Source organism: Anolis sagrei, chromosome 13, assembly GCF_037176765.1.
Source record: "Anolis sagrei isolate rAnoSag1 chromosome 13, rAnoSag1.mat, whole genome shotgun sequence".
NCBI lineage: Eukaryota > Metazoa > Chordata > Lepidosauria > Squamata > Dactyloidae > Anolis > Anolis sagrei.
This window is the reverse complement of record NC_090033.1, coordinates 18,758,662-18,776,161: the sequence shown is the minus strand read 5'-3', so window position 1 is coordinate 18,776,161 and position 17,500 is coordinate 18,758,662. Positions and strand designations below refer to the sequence as shown.

The window sequence follows — 17,500 nt, the reverse complement described above, 5'->3', positions numbered from 1 at the left end:
AAATACGCTAAAAAACCTCCAAAACCTTCTGAAGCTTCCCTCTCCCTCTGTTCTTGACTGTTGGTGTGATATTATAATTTTTTTTCACTAATTAAACAAAAAACTTGCCCAGACATGCGGAAATAATAACGAAACGACCTCAAAACAATAACGAAACGAATACAATAATGAAATACGAAGCATTTACAAAACGCGTTTAAAAATTCGGTTTTTTTAATGATTGCTCCAGAATGGTTCGTTATCGTTTTGTAATTGGAAAAATTAACGAATTATTAACGAATTACGAATTAACGAAACGAAACCGCCCAGCCCTAATGTATATAATAATGATAATAATAACAATAATGAGCAGTGGAAAATTTGTGGGAAAACCCTTTCCTTTACTTCCTTCCTATCTATCTCTCCCTTCCTTCCATTTAATCCTTCCTTCCTTTTGAGAGGAGCGGGCATGAGGTGGTCCCGGGCAGGACATGAGGCTATGGAAGCCAGGGCTTGGGCTGGGCCTACCTCCGTGCCTGCCTCCTTCCCTCCCCCTCTTAAGTCCATGACCTGCCCCTCTCTCCGGCCTGGATTTCCCTACCTGCCCCACCACCCTTTTCCCACTCTTCTTCTTCCGGTTCTGCTCCCTAATGGCAGCTCCGGCCCTGACAAGGTCACTTTGCAATCTGTTGCTTGGACATCCAGCAGATGGCGCTGGTTTTGATGCCAAGCATGTTTTTACCTGTCACAGGTGTGACATCTATATAATAATCTGTATGTGAATACATAAAAACATTCTCCTGTTCGAATGCTACATTGTGTCCAAATTTCGAAGCAATCGGTGAAGTATTTTGGGAGTTTTTAGGTCATGTACAAACGAACATAAATAGAAATGTAAATGTTCATTTGTGCATGACGTCAAAACTCCCAAAATACTTCACTGATTGCTTCAAAATTTGGACACAACGTAGCATTCGAACAGGAGAATGTTTTTATGTACTCATGTACCTATTATTAATCTTATTTTACTGACATAAAAACGAGATATATATGCTGGATTTCGTATCACAAAATCACAAGTCGAACACTTCCCGAGCGTCTGGGACTGTGTGATGTATCTATTATTATTATTACTATTATTATTATTATTTGACCTGTTATTATGTCAGGATTAATTTAGTTATGTATGTGTTTTAAATGTATGTATTTCCAAGATGGATTCCACTGTGTATTAGAAATGTTGTGCAGAATGTTCATACCATGAAGCTGTGATTATGTGACCTTGAGAGAAGTAAGAAAAGGTTTGCTCTTGCTGGGAACAGAAGGGAGGAACCGGTCTCAGCAAGAAGAGATAAGCAGATGTGAAGAGACTTTCGTTTTGACTGGGGCTGTCAATGGGAGCTCACCCCGTCCTTTGTGACATTATATAGCAAAATGTGAAAATGTTCCTTGTTTGAAAGTATCATTTCGCATTTCGTTGTACGGTCTGTATTTTGAAAGTAGTTGTTCTGCTCCAGAAACTTCCTTTTTGTGCCATAAATATGTCATGTTTGTTGACATTTGAGAGAGTCATTGGAAAACAATGGCAAAATGTGCAAAGTTTTGGAAGTTTTCGAATTATTATTATTATTATTATTATTATTATTATTTTATTGACTATATTTATATATCGCCCTCTTAGCTCGTATTTTTTATGATGCCAAGCATGTTTTTACTTGTCACAGGTGTGACATCTATATAATAATAGGTATGTGAGTACATAAAAACATTCTCCTGTTCGAATGCTACATTGTGTCCAAATTTTGAAGCAATCAGTGAAGTATTTTGGGATTTTTTAGGTAATGCACAAACGAACATAAATAGAAATGTAAATGTTCATTTGTGCATGACGTCAAAACTCCCAAAATTCTTCACTGATTGCTTCAAAATTTGGACACAACGTAGCATTCGAACAGGAGAATGTTTTTATGTACTCATGTACCTATTATTAATCTTATTTTACTGACACAAAAATGAGATAGGAAATGGCATTGGGAACCCAGGAACAAAAATCATGTCACGTAACGTATTGCAACATGGTTCTTCTTACCAACACTTCCGTACGTCCCGGCCCCTCCGTGGAAGAAGAGGAATCCTTTCCTTTTCACGGCCGACTCCGCTTTCGGCTGATAGGTCCGTACCGTCACGCCGTCAAATTTTTGGTTCTGGATGAGAAGCGCCGGATCCTTCCCAAAAGGCGGGATGCCGTCTGTTACGATTCGTAAAAGGCTCAGAAACTTGTACAGCCGCAGCTTCTCCAAAACCGTTCCCTAGGAACAAAAGAAGGGGAGAAAATTTATGTATTGAAGCTTTGTGTGTTCTGAGGTCCCAAGGCATGCCTACCAGACCCAGGGGCGGCCCTAGGTAATTTTCAAGGGTAAGCAAACAGTATTTTGCCCCCCCCCCCACCAATCACTGATATATATTTTCTGTTTGTCGTAGGAGTTCTGTGTGCCCTATTTGGTTCAATTCTGTCAGAGATTGGCAATCCCCAACAGAAGGAATGCTAGATCAAGCAGATACTGAGTTGCAAAATAAGGACTCTGCGGGCTTTGAGTTACAAAAGAAACTAAGTTTACTAAGCACATACATCAGACACGTCTTACTACAGCGAGCTACAATTCAGGAACTAGTCAAAACCGAAAGCCTCTTCACATCTGCTTATCTTCTCTTGCTGAGACTGGCAACTCCCTTCTGTTCTCAGCAAGAACAAACCTTATCTTACTTTTTCAAGTTCACTTAATCACAGCTTCAAAGTATAAACATTTCTGCACGGCATTCTCAATTCACAGTGGCATCCATCTTGGCAATACATAGAAGCACATTGAAAAACACATATATAACTAAATTAATCCTGACAAATTCCATCATTGGTGGAGTTCAGAATGCTCTTTGATTGCAGGTGAGCTATACATCCCAGTAACTACAACTCACATATGTCAAGGTCTATTTCCCCCAAACTCTATTTGGACTCATATTTGGGCATATTGAGTATTCGTGCCAAGTTTGATCCAGATCCATCCTGGGCAACACCAACTCTACCGCGATGGCTTACTTTGCGTAATGGGTTCGCCGCCCCTGGGGATGCAAGCCAATTCCATCATTGGTGGAGTTCAGCATGCTCTTTGATTGTAGGTGAACTATACATCCCAGTAAATACAACTCGCATATGTCAAGGTCTATTTTCCCCCAAACTCTATTTGGACTCATATTTGGGCATATTGAGTATTCGTGCCAAGTTTGATCCAGATCCATCCTGGGCAACACCAACTCTACCGCGATGGCTTACTTTGCGTAATGGGTTCGCCGCCCCTGGGGATGCAAGCCAATTCCATCATTGGTGGAGTTCAGAATGCTCTTTGATTGTAGGTGAACTATACATCCCCGTAACTACAACTCACATATGTCAAAAGTCTATTTTCCCCCAAGAGCACCTCAAGAGCGCACCCTGGGCAACATCAACTCTACTGCGAAGGCTTACTTTGCGTAATGGGTTCGCCGCCCCTGGGGATGCAAGCCAATTCCATCATTGGTGGAGTTCAGCAGCTCTTTGATTGCAGGTGAGCTATACATCCCCGTAACTACAATTCGCATATGTCAAGGTCTATTTTCCCCCAAGAGCACCTCAAGAGCGCACCCTGGGCAACATCAACTCTACCGCGAAGGCTTACTTTGCGTAATGGGTTCGCCGCCCCTGGGGATGCAAGCCAATTCCATCCTTGGTGGTGTTCAGAATGCTCTTTGATTGTAGGTGAACTCTACATCCCAGTAACTACAACTTGCATATGTCAAGGTCTATTTTCCCCCAAGAGCGCCTCAAGAGCGCTCCTGGGCAACATCAACTCTACCGCGAAGGCTTACTTCGCGTAATGGTTGAGCCGCCCCTGATTATAAGGCATGCTTACCAAACCCTACAGATTTGGCTGCGTTTGGGATGACGAATGAGGGCTTCCGGATAAAGGGTTAACAATACAGTAGAGTCTCGCTTATCCTGAGGGGGACAATAAGCCATATTTAGGGGCTTCTGGGATGCTTTATTTATTTATTTATTTATTTATTATGCAAACGTATATGCCGCCACTCCCCTGGGGCTCGGAGCAGCTTACAAGAATGGTTAAAACCGAACACAATTTTTAAAAAAATTAAAAACAGCAATATCAAAGATCATTCGCCAAGCTAAGCAGACACGTACACAAACAAATGCGATTTTTATAGAAAAAACAGAGTGTGGGGTTTGAATCTCCCCCCCTGCCCCCCCCCCCCCCCCCGGCCTGGCTTGAAGGTGATTGGCTGTTGCCTCAACAACTGGGAGGAGGCTCGTCTGCCTCTCAAGTGCCTGGGCCAATCACAGGGCTTCTGCCGCCTTGGCGCGTCGACAAATCAGGAGGGAGGAAGGTGGGACAAAGGAATACAATGCATTCTTGAATGGATTATGGAACTCAGGAAATGTCCGGTGGCTCAGCGAGTCCTAAATGGCCTTCAAGCGAAACCTGTCTATTGTGTCGTGGTTGATCTGAGATAAGACTTAATCCGGGTTTTCCTCTTGCGGTCAGACAGGGGCACATGGGGGAGATTTTGGTGAATGTCCTTAATGGAAAGGCTTGAAAGGAACTGGGCCAGGAGGAAGAGGACTTTCTGAAGGTCCTTTTTCCTCCTATTATAATGTGATTATTTATTTATTATTTGAACATACATGCGGCCACTCCCCTGGGGCTCGGAGCGGCTTACAAGAACAGGCGAAAATCTAACACAATTTAAAAACAATTTAAAAACAACAATATCAGAGATCAAAGGCCTGTCGAAACAGATATGTCTTCCATGCCCTGCGGAAAGCTGATAGGTCCCGTAAGGCACGGATTTCAGGTGGCAGAGTATTCCAGAGTGATGGTGCCACTGCTGTGAAGGCTCTGCGTCTGGTTGCTGTTAAACACAAGGTCTTGACACTGGGAATTTCCAAGAGATCTTGGTCCTCAGAACGGAGGGATCTCTGGGGTTGGTAGGGGGTGAGGCGGTCCCTCAGGTCCATCGGCCCCAGACCATGCAAGGCCTTCAAGGTGAGTCCCATCCCTTTGAAAGTGATCCGGTGCTCAATTGGTAAGATTGGTGTTAAGTGGCATCTCATTGGAATTCCCGCAAGAAGCCGAGCAGCTGCGTTTTGTACCAACTTGAGCTTCCGGATCACTGACAGAGGAAGGCCAATGTAGAGGGCGTTACAATAGTCCAGCCTTGAGATGACCGTAGCCTGGATCACCGTAGCCAGGTCGTCCCTGGACAAGGAGGGGGGCAGCTGTCTAGCCTGCCGCAGGGGAAAGAAAGAAGGCGGTTCTGCTCACGGCGGAGAGAGACCAGGGCCTCCATCCTCAGCAGAAAGAGGGTCCAAAAGGACTCCCAGACTCTTGACCAACGAGGACGGGCGTAGTGCCCTCTTAATGTGTAAAATACTTTAATATTTCTACAAAATAATCATTTTCAACATAGTAATTTTCAAACTCTCATAGCCACATTTCGTTCCTTGATGTAGATACTAGGGCTGGGCGGTTTCGTTCGTTAATTTCGTAATTCGTTATTAATTCGTTTTTTTTTATAACAAAGCGATATTGAACCATTCAGGAGCAACTAAAAAACGAAACGAATTTTTCCAATTCGTTTTGAAATTGTTTCGAAATTGTTTCGTTATTATTTCGTTATTATTTCCGTATGTCTGGTGCAAGTTTTAAGGTTGTTGTTTGTTTTATCAGTGATAAAAAATAAATTATCACACCAACAGTCAACAACAGAGGGAGAGGGAAGCTTCAGAAGTTCCCCCAGTCCCATTTGGAGGGGTTTTTAGCGTATTGCGCAATCGCGTCCGCCATTAACGAATCGATTCGTTATTGTTTCGAAATTGTTTTGTAATTTCCGAAATTTCGTAAATATCGAACTTTTTAAAAGAAAATTTTCGGAATTCTTTTAAATAAAGAAACGCAAAAAAAACCCTAAAAACGAATCGAGTTTAGAAACAAATTTTTCCGTGGTTGGACAGCCCTAATAGATACCACTGAGCCAAAAATCTGTAACTCCTGCGGAGAACAAACTCTCAAGTGTATAATTTTGTAAGTATTCAAATGTGTTGTAACTTATTATTATTTATTATTTAATGGATATGTTCAACAAATATTGATGTAATAACAAGTGTGAAGACTTTACTAATTTCTTAATGTGTAAAATACTTGAATATTAAGCACTTCTACAATATAATCATTTTCAACATAGTAATTTTCAAACTCTCATAGCCACATTTCGTTCCTTTGATGTAGATGTAGATACTAGGGCTGGGCGGTTTCGTTCGTTAATTTCGTAATTCGTTATTAATCCGTATTTAAATTAGCTTACGATCCGATATTGAGCCATGCAGGAATAGTGTGAGGAGTAAGTTAGATTCGAAACAATTTTTTCAATTTCTTTCGTTATTGTTTCGTCATTATTTCGTAATTATTTTCGCATGTCTGGTGCAAGTTTTATAGTTGTTGTTTGTTTTATCAGTGAAAAAAATATATAATATCACACCAACAGTCAACAACAGAGGGAGAGGGAAGCTTCCGAAGTTCCCCCTGTCCCATTTGGAGGTTTTTTTAGCATATTGCGCAAACGCGTCCGCCATTAACGAATCGATTCGAAATTAACGAAATTTCGTAAATAACGAAATTTTGAAATCTCAAAATTTCGGAAGTATTTAGAATTTGGAAACACTAGTGCCCCCTGGAAATGAATCGAGTTTAGAAACAAATTTTTCCGTGGTTACCCAGCCCTAGTAGATACCACTGACTCAAAAATATCTGTATTCCCTGAGGAGAATTTGTTCAAGTGTATAACTTTGTAAGTACTTAAATGTGTTGTAACTTATGATATGTAATGATACAGATGTTCTATATGTATGCTACTGGAGTAAAACATTGATTTGTACATTAATTTCAGTCCATCAGAGGAAGGTCTGAGGTAGGCCGAAACTGGTCGTGGATGATCCACAAGCTACTTATAAGAAGATACCACTGTACTAAAGATTTGCACCATATTGTTTGTTGTCGCTGTGAGGTTAACACTGCAGCATGTTTATATACTGTTGTTGAATTATATTATTGTTTATGTTATACAAGTAGTATTTTTTAGGGCTGGGCAACCACAGAAAAATTTGTTTCTAAACTCGATTCGTTTTTTGGGGTTTTTTGCGTTTCGATATTTAAAAGAATTCCGAAATTTTTCTTTAAAAAAGTTCAATATTTACGAAATTTCGTAAAATTACGAATCAATACGAAACGAATACGAAACAAATACGAATCGATTCGTTAATGGCGGAGCTCAATACGCTAAAAAACCTCCAAATGGGACAGGGGGAACTTCTGAAGCTTCCCTCTCCCTCTGTTGTTGACTGTTGGTGTGATATTTATATTTTTTTTCACTGATTAAACAAACAACAGCTATAAAACTTACCCCAGACATGCGGAAATAATAACGAAACGATTTCGAAACGAATACGAAACGAATACGAAACGAATTGAAAAATTCGTTTCCTTTTTTTAGATGCTCCTGAATGGTTCGTTATCACTTCGTAACCAAAAAAAATAACGAATTTTTAACGAATTACAAAATTATGAAACGAAACCGCCCAGCCCTAGTATTTTTGTTGTGGGCGTAGCGCCTCGCCATCCAGGGTAGGCAGCTGGATGTCCCCACTGCCCGGTCGACCCAGCCATAGGATCTCCGTCTTTGCTGGATTCACCCTCAAAGCAAGGTCTTGACACTGGGAATTTCCAAAAGATCGTGGTCCTCAGAATGGAGGGATCTCTGGTAGGGCTGGGTAACAACGGAAAAATTTGTTTCTAAACTCGTTTCATTTTTAGGGGGTCCATTGCGTTTCGTTTTTATAAAGAATTCTGAATTTTTCTTTTAAAAAAATCGTTATTTACGAAATTTCGTAAATTTCGAATTGATTCGTTAATGGCAGACGCGATTGCACAATACGCTAAAAATATCTCCAAATGGGACAGGGGGAACTTCTGAAGCTTCCCTCTCCCTCTGTTGTTGACTGTTGGTGTGATATTTATATTTTTTTTTTCACTGATTAAACAAACAACAGCTATAAAACTTGCCCCAGACATGCGGAAATAATAACGAAACGATTTCGAAACGAATACGAAACGAATACGAAACGAATTGAAAAATTCGTTTCCTTTTTTTAGATGCTCCTGAATGGTTCGTTATCACTTCGTAACCAAAAAAAATAATGAATTTTTAACGAATTACGAAATTACGAAACGAAACCGCCCAGCCCTAGTATTTTTGTTGTGGGCGTAGCGCTTCGCCATCCAGGGTAGGCAGCTGGATGTCCCCACTGCCCGGTCGACCCAGCCATAGGATCTCCGTCTTTGCTGGATTCACCCTCAACGCAAGGTCTTGACACTGGGAATTTCCAAAAGATCGTGGTCCTCAGAACGGAGGGATCTCTGGTAGGGCTGGGTAACAACGGAAAAATTTGTTTCTAAACTCGTTTCATTTTTAGGGGGTCCATTGCGTTTCATTTTTTAAAAGAATTCTGAGTTTTTCTTTAAAAAAATTCGTTATTTACGAAATTTCGTAAATTTCGAATTGATTCGTTAATGGCGGACGCGATTGCGCAATACGCTAAAAATATCTCCAAATGGGACAGGGGGAACGTCTGAAGCTTCCCTCTCCCTCTGTGGTTGACTGTTGGTGTGATATTTATATTTTTTTATCACTGATAAAACAAACAACAACTATAAAACTTGCACCAGACATACGGAAATAATAACGAAATGATAACGAAACAATTTTGAAACAATTTCGAAACAATTACGAAACGAATTGGAAAAATTCGTTTCGTTTTTTAGTTGCTCCTGAATGGTTCAATATCGCTTCGTTATCAAAAAAATAACGAATTAATAACGAATTATGAAATTAACGAACGAAACCGCCCAGCCCTAATCTCCGTCTTTGCTGGATTCACCCTCAACGCAAGGTCTTGACACTGGGAATTTCCAATAGATCTTGGTCCTCAGAGCGGAGGGATCTCTGGGGTTGGGAGGGGGTGAGGCGGTCCCTCAGGTACATTGGCCCCAGACCATGCAAGGCCTTCAAGGTGAGTCCCATCCCTTTGAAAGTGATCCGGGGCTCAATTGGTAAGATTGGGGTGATGTGGCATCTCATCGGAATTGCCGCAAGAAGCCAATCAGCTGCATTTTGTAGCAACTTGAGCTTCCAGATCAGCGACAGAGGAAGGCCAATGAAGAGGGCGTTACAGTAGTCCAGTCTTGAGATGACCATGGCCTGGATCACCGTAGCGAGGTTGTCCTTGGACAGCCATCTAGCCTGCCGCAGGTGAAAGAAGGCGGTTCTGCTCACGGCGGAGACCTGGGCCTCCATCCTCAGCAGAGGGTCCAAAAGGACTCCCAGACTCTTGACCAATGATGACGGGCGTAACGCCTCGCCATCCCGGGTAGGCAGCTGGATGTCCCCACTGCCCGGTTGACCCAGCCATCGGATCTCCATCTTTGCTGGATTCACCCTCAACCTGCTGGCACGCAGCCATCCAGTCACGGCCTCGGGTACAGAGTCCGGTCGGCCTTCCATCTTCAGCACCAGCTGAGTGTCATCGGCGTACTGGTCACACTCCAGCCCAAAACCTCGAACCAGTTGAGCAAGTGGTCGCATAGAGATGTTAAACACCAGAGGGGAGAGAATGGCCCCCTGAGGAGGAACCCCACAAGAGAGAGAGAGGGGGGGGACACCTCTCAGAGACCAGCCCTCCCCTCTCCACTCGCTGTCCACGGTTGTGAATTCAAAGCTCTCCCCCTGACTCCAGTAACAGCAAGGCGGTTGGTCCAAAGATGGTGGTCGACTATGTCAAATGCTGCTGTGAGATCCAATAGCACAAGCAGTGCTGACCCGCCCTGGTCAAGCTGGCATCGAAGGTGATCCGTGATGGAGACCCCACACGGAAGCCGGACTGGAAGGGATCTCGTCCGGCTGTGTCGTCTAGGAATGGCTGCAACTGCTCCGCTGCTGCCCTCTCCATCCCCTTGCCCAGGAACGAGAGATTCGAAACTGGGCGGTAACTGGAGGGAACCGAGGGATCTAAGTCTGGTTTCTTCAGCAGGGGAGAGAGAGACCACCGCCTCTGTTCGTCGTGGGAGTTCTGTGTGTCATATTTGGTTCAATTCCATCTATTTACCTACCTATCCAATCCATCAGTCCATCTATCTATTTATTTGGATTGGATAAGTAGGTAAATAGATAGATAAATAGATAGATAGATAGATAGATAGATAGATAGATAGGGTCATTGTGCTGATCGGACAGATGGATGGATGGATGGATGGATATCCATCCATCCATCTGTCCGATCAGCACAATGACCCTATCTATCTATCTATCTATCTATCATCTATTTACCTACTTATCCAATCCATCCATTTATCTATCTATCAATCTATCTATATCTATTTACCTATTTATCCAATTCATCCATCTATCTATCCATCCATTCATCCATCAATCCTCTCTATCCATCATGTCTATCTTATCTATCTATCTCTATCTATCCATCCATCATCTCTATCTCTATCAATCCATCCTATCTTTTCTATCCATCCATCCATTCATCATTTTCTCTCTTTCTCTCTCTATTCATCCATCCATCCATCCTATATATCTTATCCTTCCTATCTATCTATCTATCTATCTATCTATCTATCTATCTCTATCCCTCCACCTACTCTATCTATCCACCTACCCTATCTATCTATCTATCTATCTATCTATCTATCTATCTATCTATCTGCCCACCTACCCTATCTGTCTATCTGTCTGTCTGTGTATCTGTCCATCTACCTTAACTATCTATCCACCTACCCTATCTATCTATCTATCTATCTATCTATCTATCCACCTACCCTATTTATCTATCTGTCTGTCTGTCTGTCTGTCTGTCTGTCCACCTACTCTATTTATCTATCTGTCTGTTTGTGTATCCGTCCACCTACCCTATCTATCTATCTATCTATCTATCTATCTATCTATCTATCATCTATCTATCTATCTATCTATCTATCTATCTATCTATCCACCTACCCTATCTGTCTATCTATCCATCTACTCTATCTATCTGTCTATCTGTCTGTGTATCCGTCCACCTACCCTATCTATCTATCTATCTATCTATCTATCTATCTATCTATCTATCTATCATCTATCTATCTATCTATCCACCTACCCTATCTGTCTGTCTGTCTGTGTATCCGTCCATCTAAACTATCTATCTATCTATCTATCTATCTATCTATCTATCTATCTGTCTGTCTGTCTGTCTGTCTGTCTGTCTGTCTGTCTGTGTATCCGTCTACCTACCCTATCTATCTATCTATCTATCTATCTATCTATCTATCTATCCACCTATCCTATCTATCTATCTATCTATCTATCTATCTATCTATCTATCTATCTAACTATCTAACTATCTATCCACCTACCCTATCTATCTGTCCGTCTCTCTGTCTGTGTATCCGTCCACCTACCCTATCTATCTATCTATCTATCTATCTATCTATCCACCTATCCTATCTATCTATCTATCTATCTATCTATCTATCTAACTATCTAACTATCTATCCACCTACCCTATCTATCTGTCCGTCTCTCTGTCTGTGTATCCGTCCACCTACCCTATCTATCTATCTATCTATCTATCTATCTATCTATCTATCTATCTATCTACCCTATCTGTCTGTCTGTCTGTCTGTCTGTGTATCTGTCCACCTACCCTATCTATCTATCTATCTATCTATCTATCTATCTATCTATCTTATTTGTCCACCCACCCACCCTATCTATTGATCAATCAATCGATCTATCTATCTATCTATCTATCTATCTATCTATCTATCTATCTATCCACCTATCCTATCTATCCACCTATCCTATCCATCTATCTATCTATCTATCTATCTATCTATCTATCTAACTATCTAACTATCTATCCACCTACCCTATCTATCTGTCCGTCTCTCTGTCTGTGTATCCGTCCACCTACCCTATCTATCTATCTATCTATCTATCTATCTATCTATCTATCTATCTACCCTATCTGTCTGTCTGTCTGTCTGTCTGTCTGTCTGTGTATCTGTCCACCTACCCTATCTATCTATCTATCTATCTATCTATCTATCTATCTATCTATCTATCTTATTTGTCCACCCACCCACCCTATCTATTGATCAATCAATCAATCGATCTATCTATCTATCTATCTATCTATCTATCTATCTATCTATCATATATATATATATGAATGAATGATAGGAATTGTTCAATTAAAAACTGTTTAAAAACAACTATATCTCGAAACACTCCGAAACAACAAATCATTACGAAACTCTCTGAAACATTTCCCTGTCTTCCATTCCATTCTGTTGTGCTTCAGAGGAGTCCTGTTCCGATTCGTAATTAAGAGATTTGTATTAACGAGTCGTACAAATCTTCGGATTACGACACGGACCTCGGAAGCTTTCCACAGGCCTACTATCTACATACATACACACGTGGACATCACAACCATCTGAGCCAACCTTGTGAGTCTAAGGACAACCACCAAAAGTCCTACTAGACCAGCACCTCACGTTGTGGTGACTCCCAACCATAAAATTATTATTATCGCTACTTCCTAATTGTAATTGTGGGGCCAACCAAGGCAGTTTCGCGACCCCCTAAAAATGGCCCAATGACCCCTCAGGGGGTCGCGACCCCCAGGTTGAGAACCTCTGTACTAGACACATGATCTATCTATCTATCTATCTATCTATCTATCTATCTATCTATCTATCTATCCACCTACCCTATCTATCTGTCTGTCTGTGTATCCTTCCACCTACCCTATCTATCTATCTATCTATCTATCTATCTATCTATCTATCTATCTATCTATCCACCTACCATATCTGTCTGTCTGTGTATCCGTCCACCTACCCTATCTATCTATCTATCTATCTATCTATCTATCTATCTATCCACCTACCCTATCTATCTGTCTGTCTGTGTATCCTTCCACCTACCCTATCTATCTATCTATCTATCTATCTATCTATCTATCTATCTATCCACCTACCCTATCTATCTGTCTGTCTGTGTATCCTTCCACCTACCCTATCTATCTATCTATCTATCTATCTATCTATCTATCTATCTATCCACCTACCATATCTGTCTGTCTGTGTATCCGTCCACCTACCCTATCTATCTATCTATCTATCTATCTATCTATCTATCTATCCACCTACCATATCTGTCTGTCTGTGTATCCGTCCACCTACCCTATCTATCTATCTATCTATCTATCTATCTATCTATCTATCTATCTATCTTATTTGTCCACCCACCCACCCTATCTATTGATCAATCAATCAATCGATCTATCTATCTATCTATCTATCTATCTATCTATCTATCTATCTATCATATATATATATATGAATGAATGATAGGAATTGTTCAATTAAAAACTGTTTAAAAACAACTATATCTCGAAACACTCCGAAACAACAAATCATTACGAAACTCTCTGAAACATTTCCCTGTCTTCCATTCCATTCTGTTGTGCTTCAGAGGAGTCCTGTTCCGATTCGTAATTAAGAGATTTGTATTAACGAGTCGTACAAATCTTCGGATTACGACACGGACCTCGGAAGCTTTCCACAGGCCTACTATCTACATACATACACACGTGGACATCACAACCATCTGAGCCAACCTTGTGAGTCTAAGGACAACCACCAAAAGTCCTACTAGACCAGCACCTCACGTTGTGGTGACTCCCAACCATAAAATTATTATTATCGCTACTTCCTAATTGTAATTGTGGGGCCAACCAAGGCAGTTTCGCGACCCCCTAAAAATGGCCCAATGACCCCTCAGGGGGTCGCGACCCCCAGGTTGAGAACCTCTGTACTAGACACATGATCTATCTATCTATCTATCTATCTATCTATCTATCTATCTATCCACCTACCCTATCTATCTGTCTGTCTGTGTATCCTTCCACCTACCCTATCTATCTATCTATCTATCTATCTATCTATCTATCTATCCACCTACCATATCTGTCTGTCTGTGTATCCGTCCACCTACCCTATCTATCTATCTATCTATCTATCTATCTATCTATCTATCCACCTACCCTATCTATCTGTCTGTCTGTGTATCCTTCCACCTACCCTATCTATCTATCTATCTATCTATCTATCTATCTATCTATCTATCCACCTACCCTATCTATCTGTCTGTCTGTGTATCCTTCCACCTACCCTATCTATCTATCTATCTATCTATCTATCTATCTATCCACCTACCATATCTGTCTGTCTGTGTATCCGTCCACCTACCCTATCTATCTATCTATCTATCTATCTATCTATCTATCTATCCACCTACCATATCTGTCTGTCTGTGTATCCGTCCACCTACCCTATCTATCTATCTATCTATCTATCTATCTATCTATCTATCTATCTTATTTGTCCACCCACCCACCCTATCTATTGATCAATCAATCAATCGATCTATCTATCTATCTATCTATCTATCTATCTATCTATCTATCTATCTATCTATCTATCATATATATATATATGAATGAATGATAGGAATTGTTCAATTAAAAACTGTTTAAAAACAACTATATCTCGAAACACTCCGAAACAACAAATCATTACGAAACTCTCTGAAACATTTCCCTGTCTTCCATTCCATTCTGTTGTGCTTCAGAGGAGTCCTGTTCCGATTCGTAATTAAGAGATTTGTATTAACGAGTCGTACAAATCTTCGGATTACGACACGGACCTCGGAAGCTTTCCACAGGCCTACTATCTACATACATACACACGTGGACATCACAACCATCTGAGCCAACCTTGTGAGTCTAAGGACAACCACCAAAAGTCCTACTAGACCAGCACCTCACGTTGTGGTGACTCCCAACCATAAAATTATTATTATCGCTACTTCCTAATTGTAATTGTGGGGCCAACCAAGGCAGTTTCGCGACCCCCTAAAAATGGCCCAATGACCCCTCAGGGGGTCGCGACCCCCAGGTTGAGAACCTCTGTACTAGACACATGATCTATCTATCTATCTATCTATCTATCTATCTATCTATCTATCTATCTATCCACCTACCCTATCTATCTGTCTGTCTGTGTATCCTTCCACCTACCCTATCTATCTATCTATCTATCTATCTATCTATCTATCTATCTATCTATCCACCTACCATATCTGTCTGTCTGTGTATCCGTCCACCTACCCTATCTATCTATCTATCTATCTATCTATCTATCTATCTATCCACCTACCCTATCTATCTGTCTGTCTGTGTATCCTTCCACCTACCCTATCTATCTATCTATCTATCTATCTATCTATCTATCTATCCACCTACCCTATCTATCTGTCTGTCTGTGTATCCTTCCACCTACCCTATCTATCTATCTATCTATCTATCTATCTATCTATCTATCTATCCACCTACCATATCTGTCTGTCTGTGTATCCGTCCACCTACCCTATCTATCTATCTATCTATCTATCTATCTATCTATCCACCTACCATATCTGTCTGTCTGTGTATCCGTCCACCTACCCTATCTATCTATCTATCTATCTATCTATCTATCTATCTATCTTATTTGTCCACCCACCCACCCTATCTATTGATCAATCAATCAATCGATCTATCTATCTATCTATCTATCTATCTATCTATCTATCTATCTATCTATCTATCTATCTATCATATATATATATATGAATGAATGATAGGAATTGTTCAATTAAAAACTGTTTAAAAACAACTATATCTCGAAACACTCCGAAACAACAAATCATTACGAAACTCTCTGAAACATTTCCCTGTCTTCCATTCCATTCTGTTGTGCTTCAGAGGAGTCCTGTTCCGATTCGTAATTAAGAGATTTGTATTAACGAGTCGTACAAATCTTCGGATTACGACACGGACCTCGGAAGCTTTCCACAGGCCTACTATCTACATACATACACACGTGGACATCACAACCATCTGAGCCAACCTTGTGAGTCTAAGGACAACCACCAAAAGTCCTACTAGACCAGCACCTCACGTTGTGGTGACTCCCAACCATAAAATTATTATTATCGCTACTTCCTAATTGTAATTGTGGGGCCAACCAAGGCAGTTTCGCGACCCCCTAAAAATGGCCCAATGACCCCTCAGGGGGTCGCGACCCCCAGGTTGAGAACCTCTGTACTAGACACATGATCTATCTATCTATCTATCTATCTATCTATCTATCTATCTATCCACCTACCCTATCTATCTGTCTGTCTGTGTATCCTTCCACCTACCCTATCTATCTATCTATCTATCTATCTATCTATCTATCTATCCACCTACCATATCTGTCTGTCTGTGTATCCGTCCACCTACCCTATCTATCTATCTATCTATCTATCTATCTATCTATCTATCCACCTACCCTATCTATCTGTCTGTCTGTGTATCCTTCCACCTACCCTATCTATCTATCTATCTATCTATCTATCTATCTATCTATCTATCCACCTACCCTATCTATCTGTCTGTCTGTGTATCCTTCCACCTACCCTATCTATCTATCTATCTATCTATCTATCTATCTATCCACCTACCATATCTGTCTGTCTGTGTATCCGTCCACCTACCCTATCTATCTATCTATCTATCTATCTATCTATCTATCCACCTACCATATCTGTCTGTCTGTGTATCCGTCCACCTACCCTATCTATCTATCTATCTATCTATCTATCTATCTATCTATCTATCTTATTTGTCCACCCACCCACCCTATCTATTGATCAATCAATCAATCGATCTATCTATCTATCTATCTATCTATCTATCTATCTATCTATCTATCTATCTATCTATCTATCATATATATATATATGAATGAATGATAGGAATTGTTCAATTAAAAACTGTTTAAAAACAACTATATCTCGAAACACTCCGAAACAACAAATCATTACGAAACTCTCTGAAACATTTCCCTGTCTTCCATTCCATTCTGTTGTGCTTCAGAGGAGTCCTGTTCCGATTCGTAATTAAGAGATTTGTATTAACGAGTCGTACAAATCTTCGGATTACGACACGGACCTCGGAAGCTTTCCACAGGCCTACTATCTACATACATACACACGTGGACATCACAACCATCTGAGCCAACCTTGTGAGTCTAAGGACAACCACCAAAAGTCCTACTAGACCAGCACCTCACGTTGTGGTGACTCCCAACCATAAAATTATTATTATCGCTACTTCCTAATTGTAATTGTGGGGCCAACCAAGGCAGTTTCGCGACCCCCTAAAAATGGCCCAATGACCCCTCAGGGGGTCGCGACCCCCAGGTTGAGAACCTCTGTA

The 17,500-nt window shown here is 40.9% G+C and overlaps 1 protein-coding gene across 1 annotated transcript in view; it reads right to left on the bottom strand.

The window, feature by feature from the left end:
- The window catches only part of LOC132764905 (arylacetamide deacetylase-like 4), a 34,291-nt gene that overhangs the window by 13,721 nt on the left and 3,070 nt on the right, over positions 1-17,500 (bottom strand). Inside the window, exon 2 of the mRNA XM_067472858.1 lies at positions 2,069-2,288. Coding sequence (XP_067328959.1) covers positions 2,069-2,288 — 220 coding nt within the window. The remainder of the gene's footprint in view (positions 1-2,068; positions 2,289-17,500) is intronic.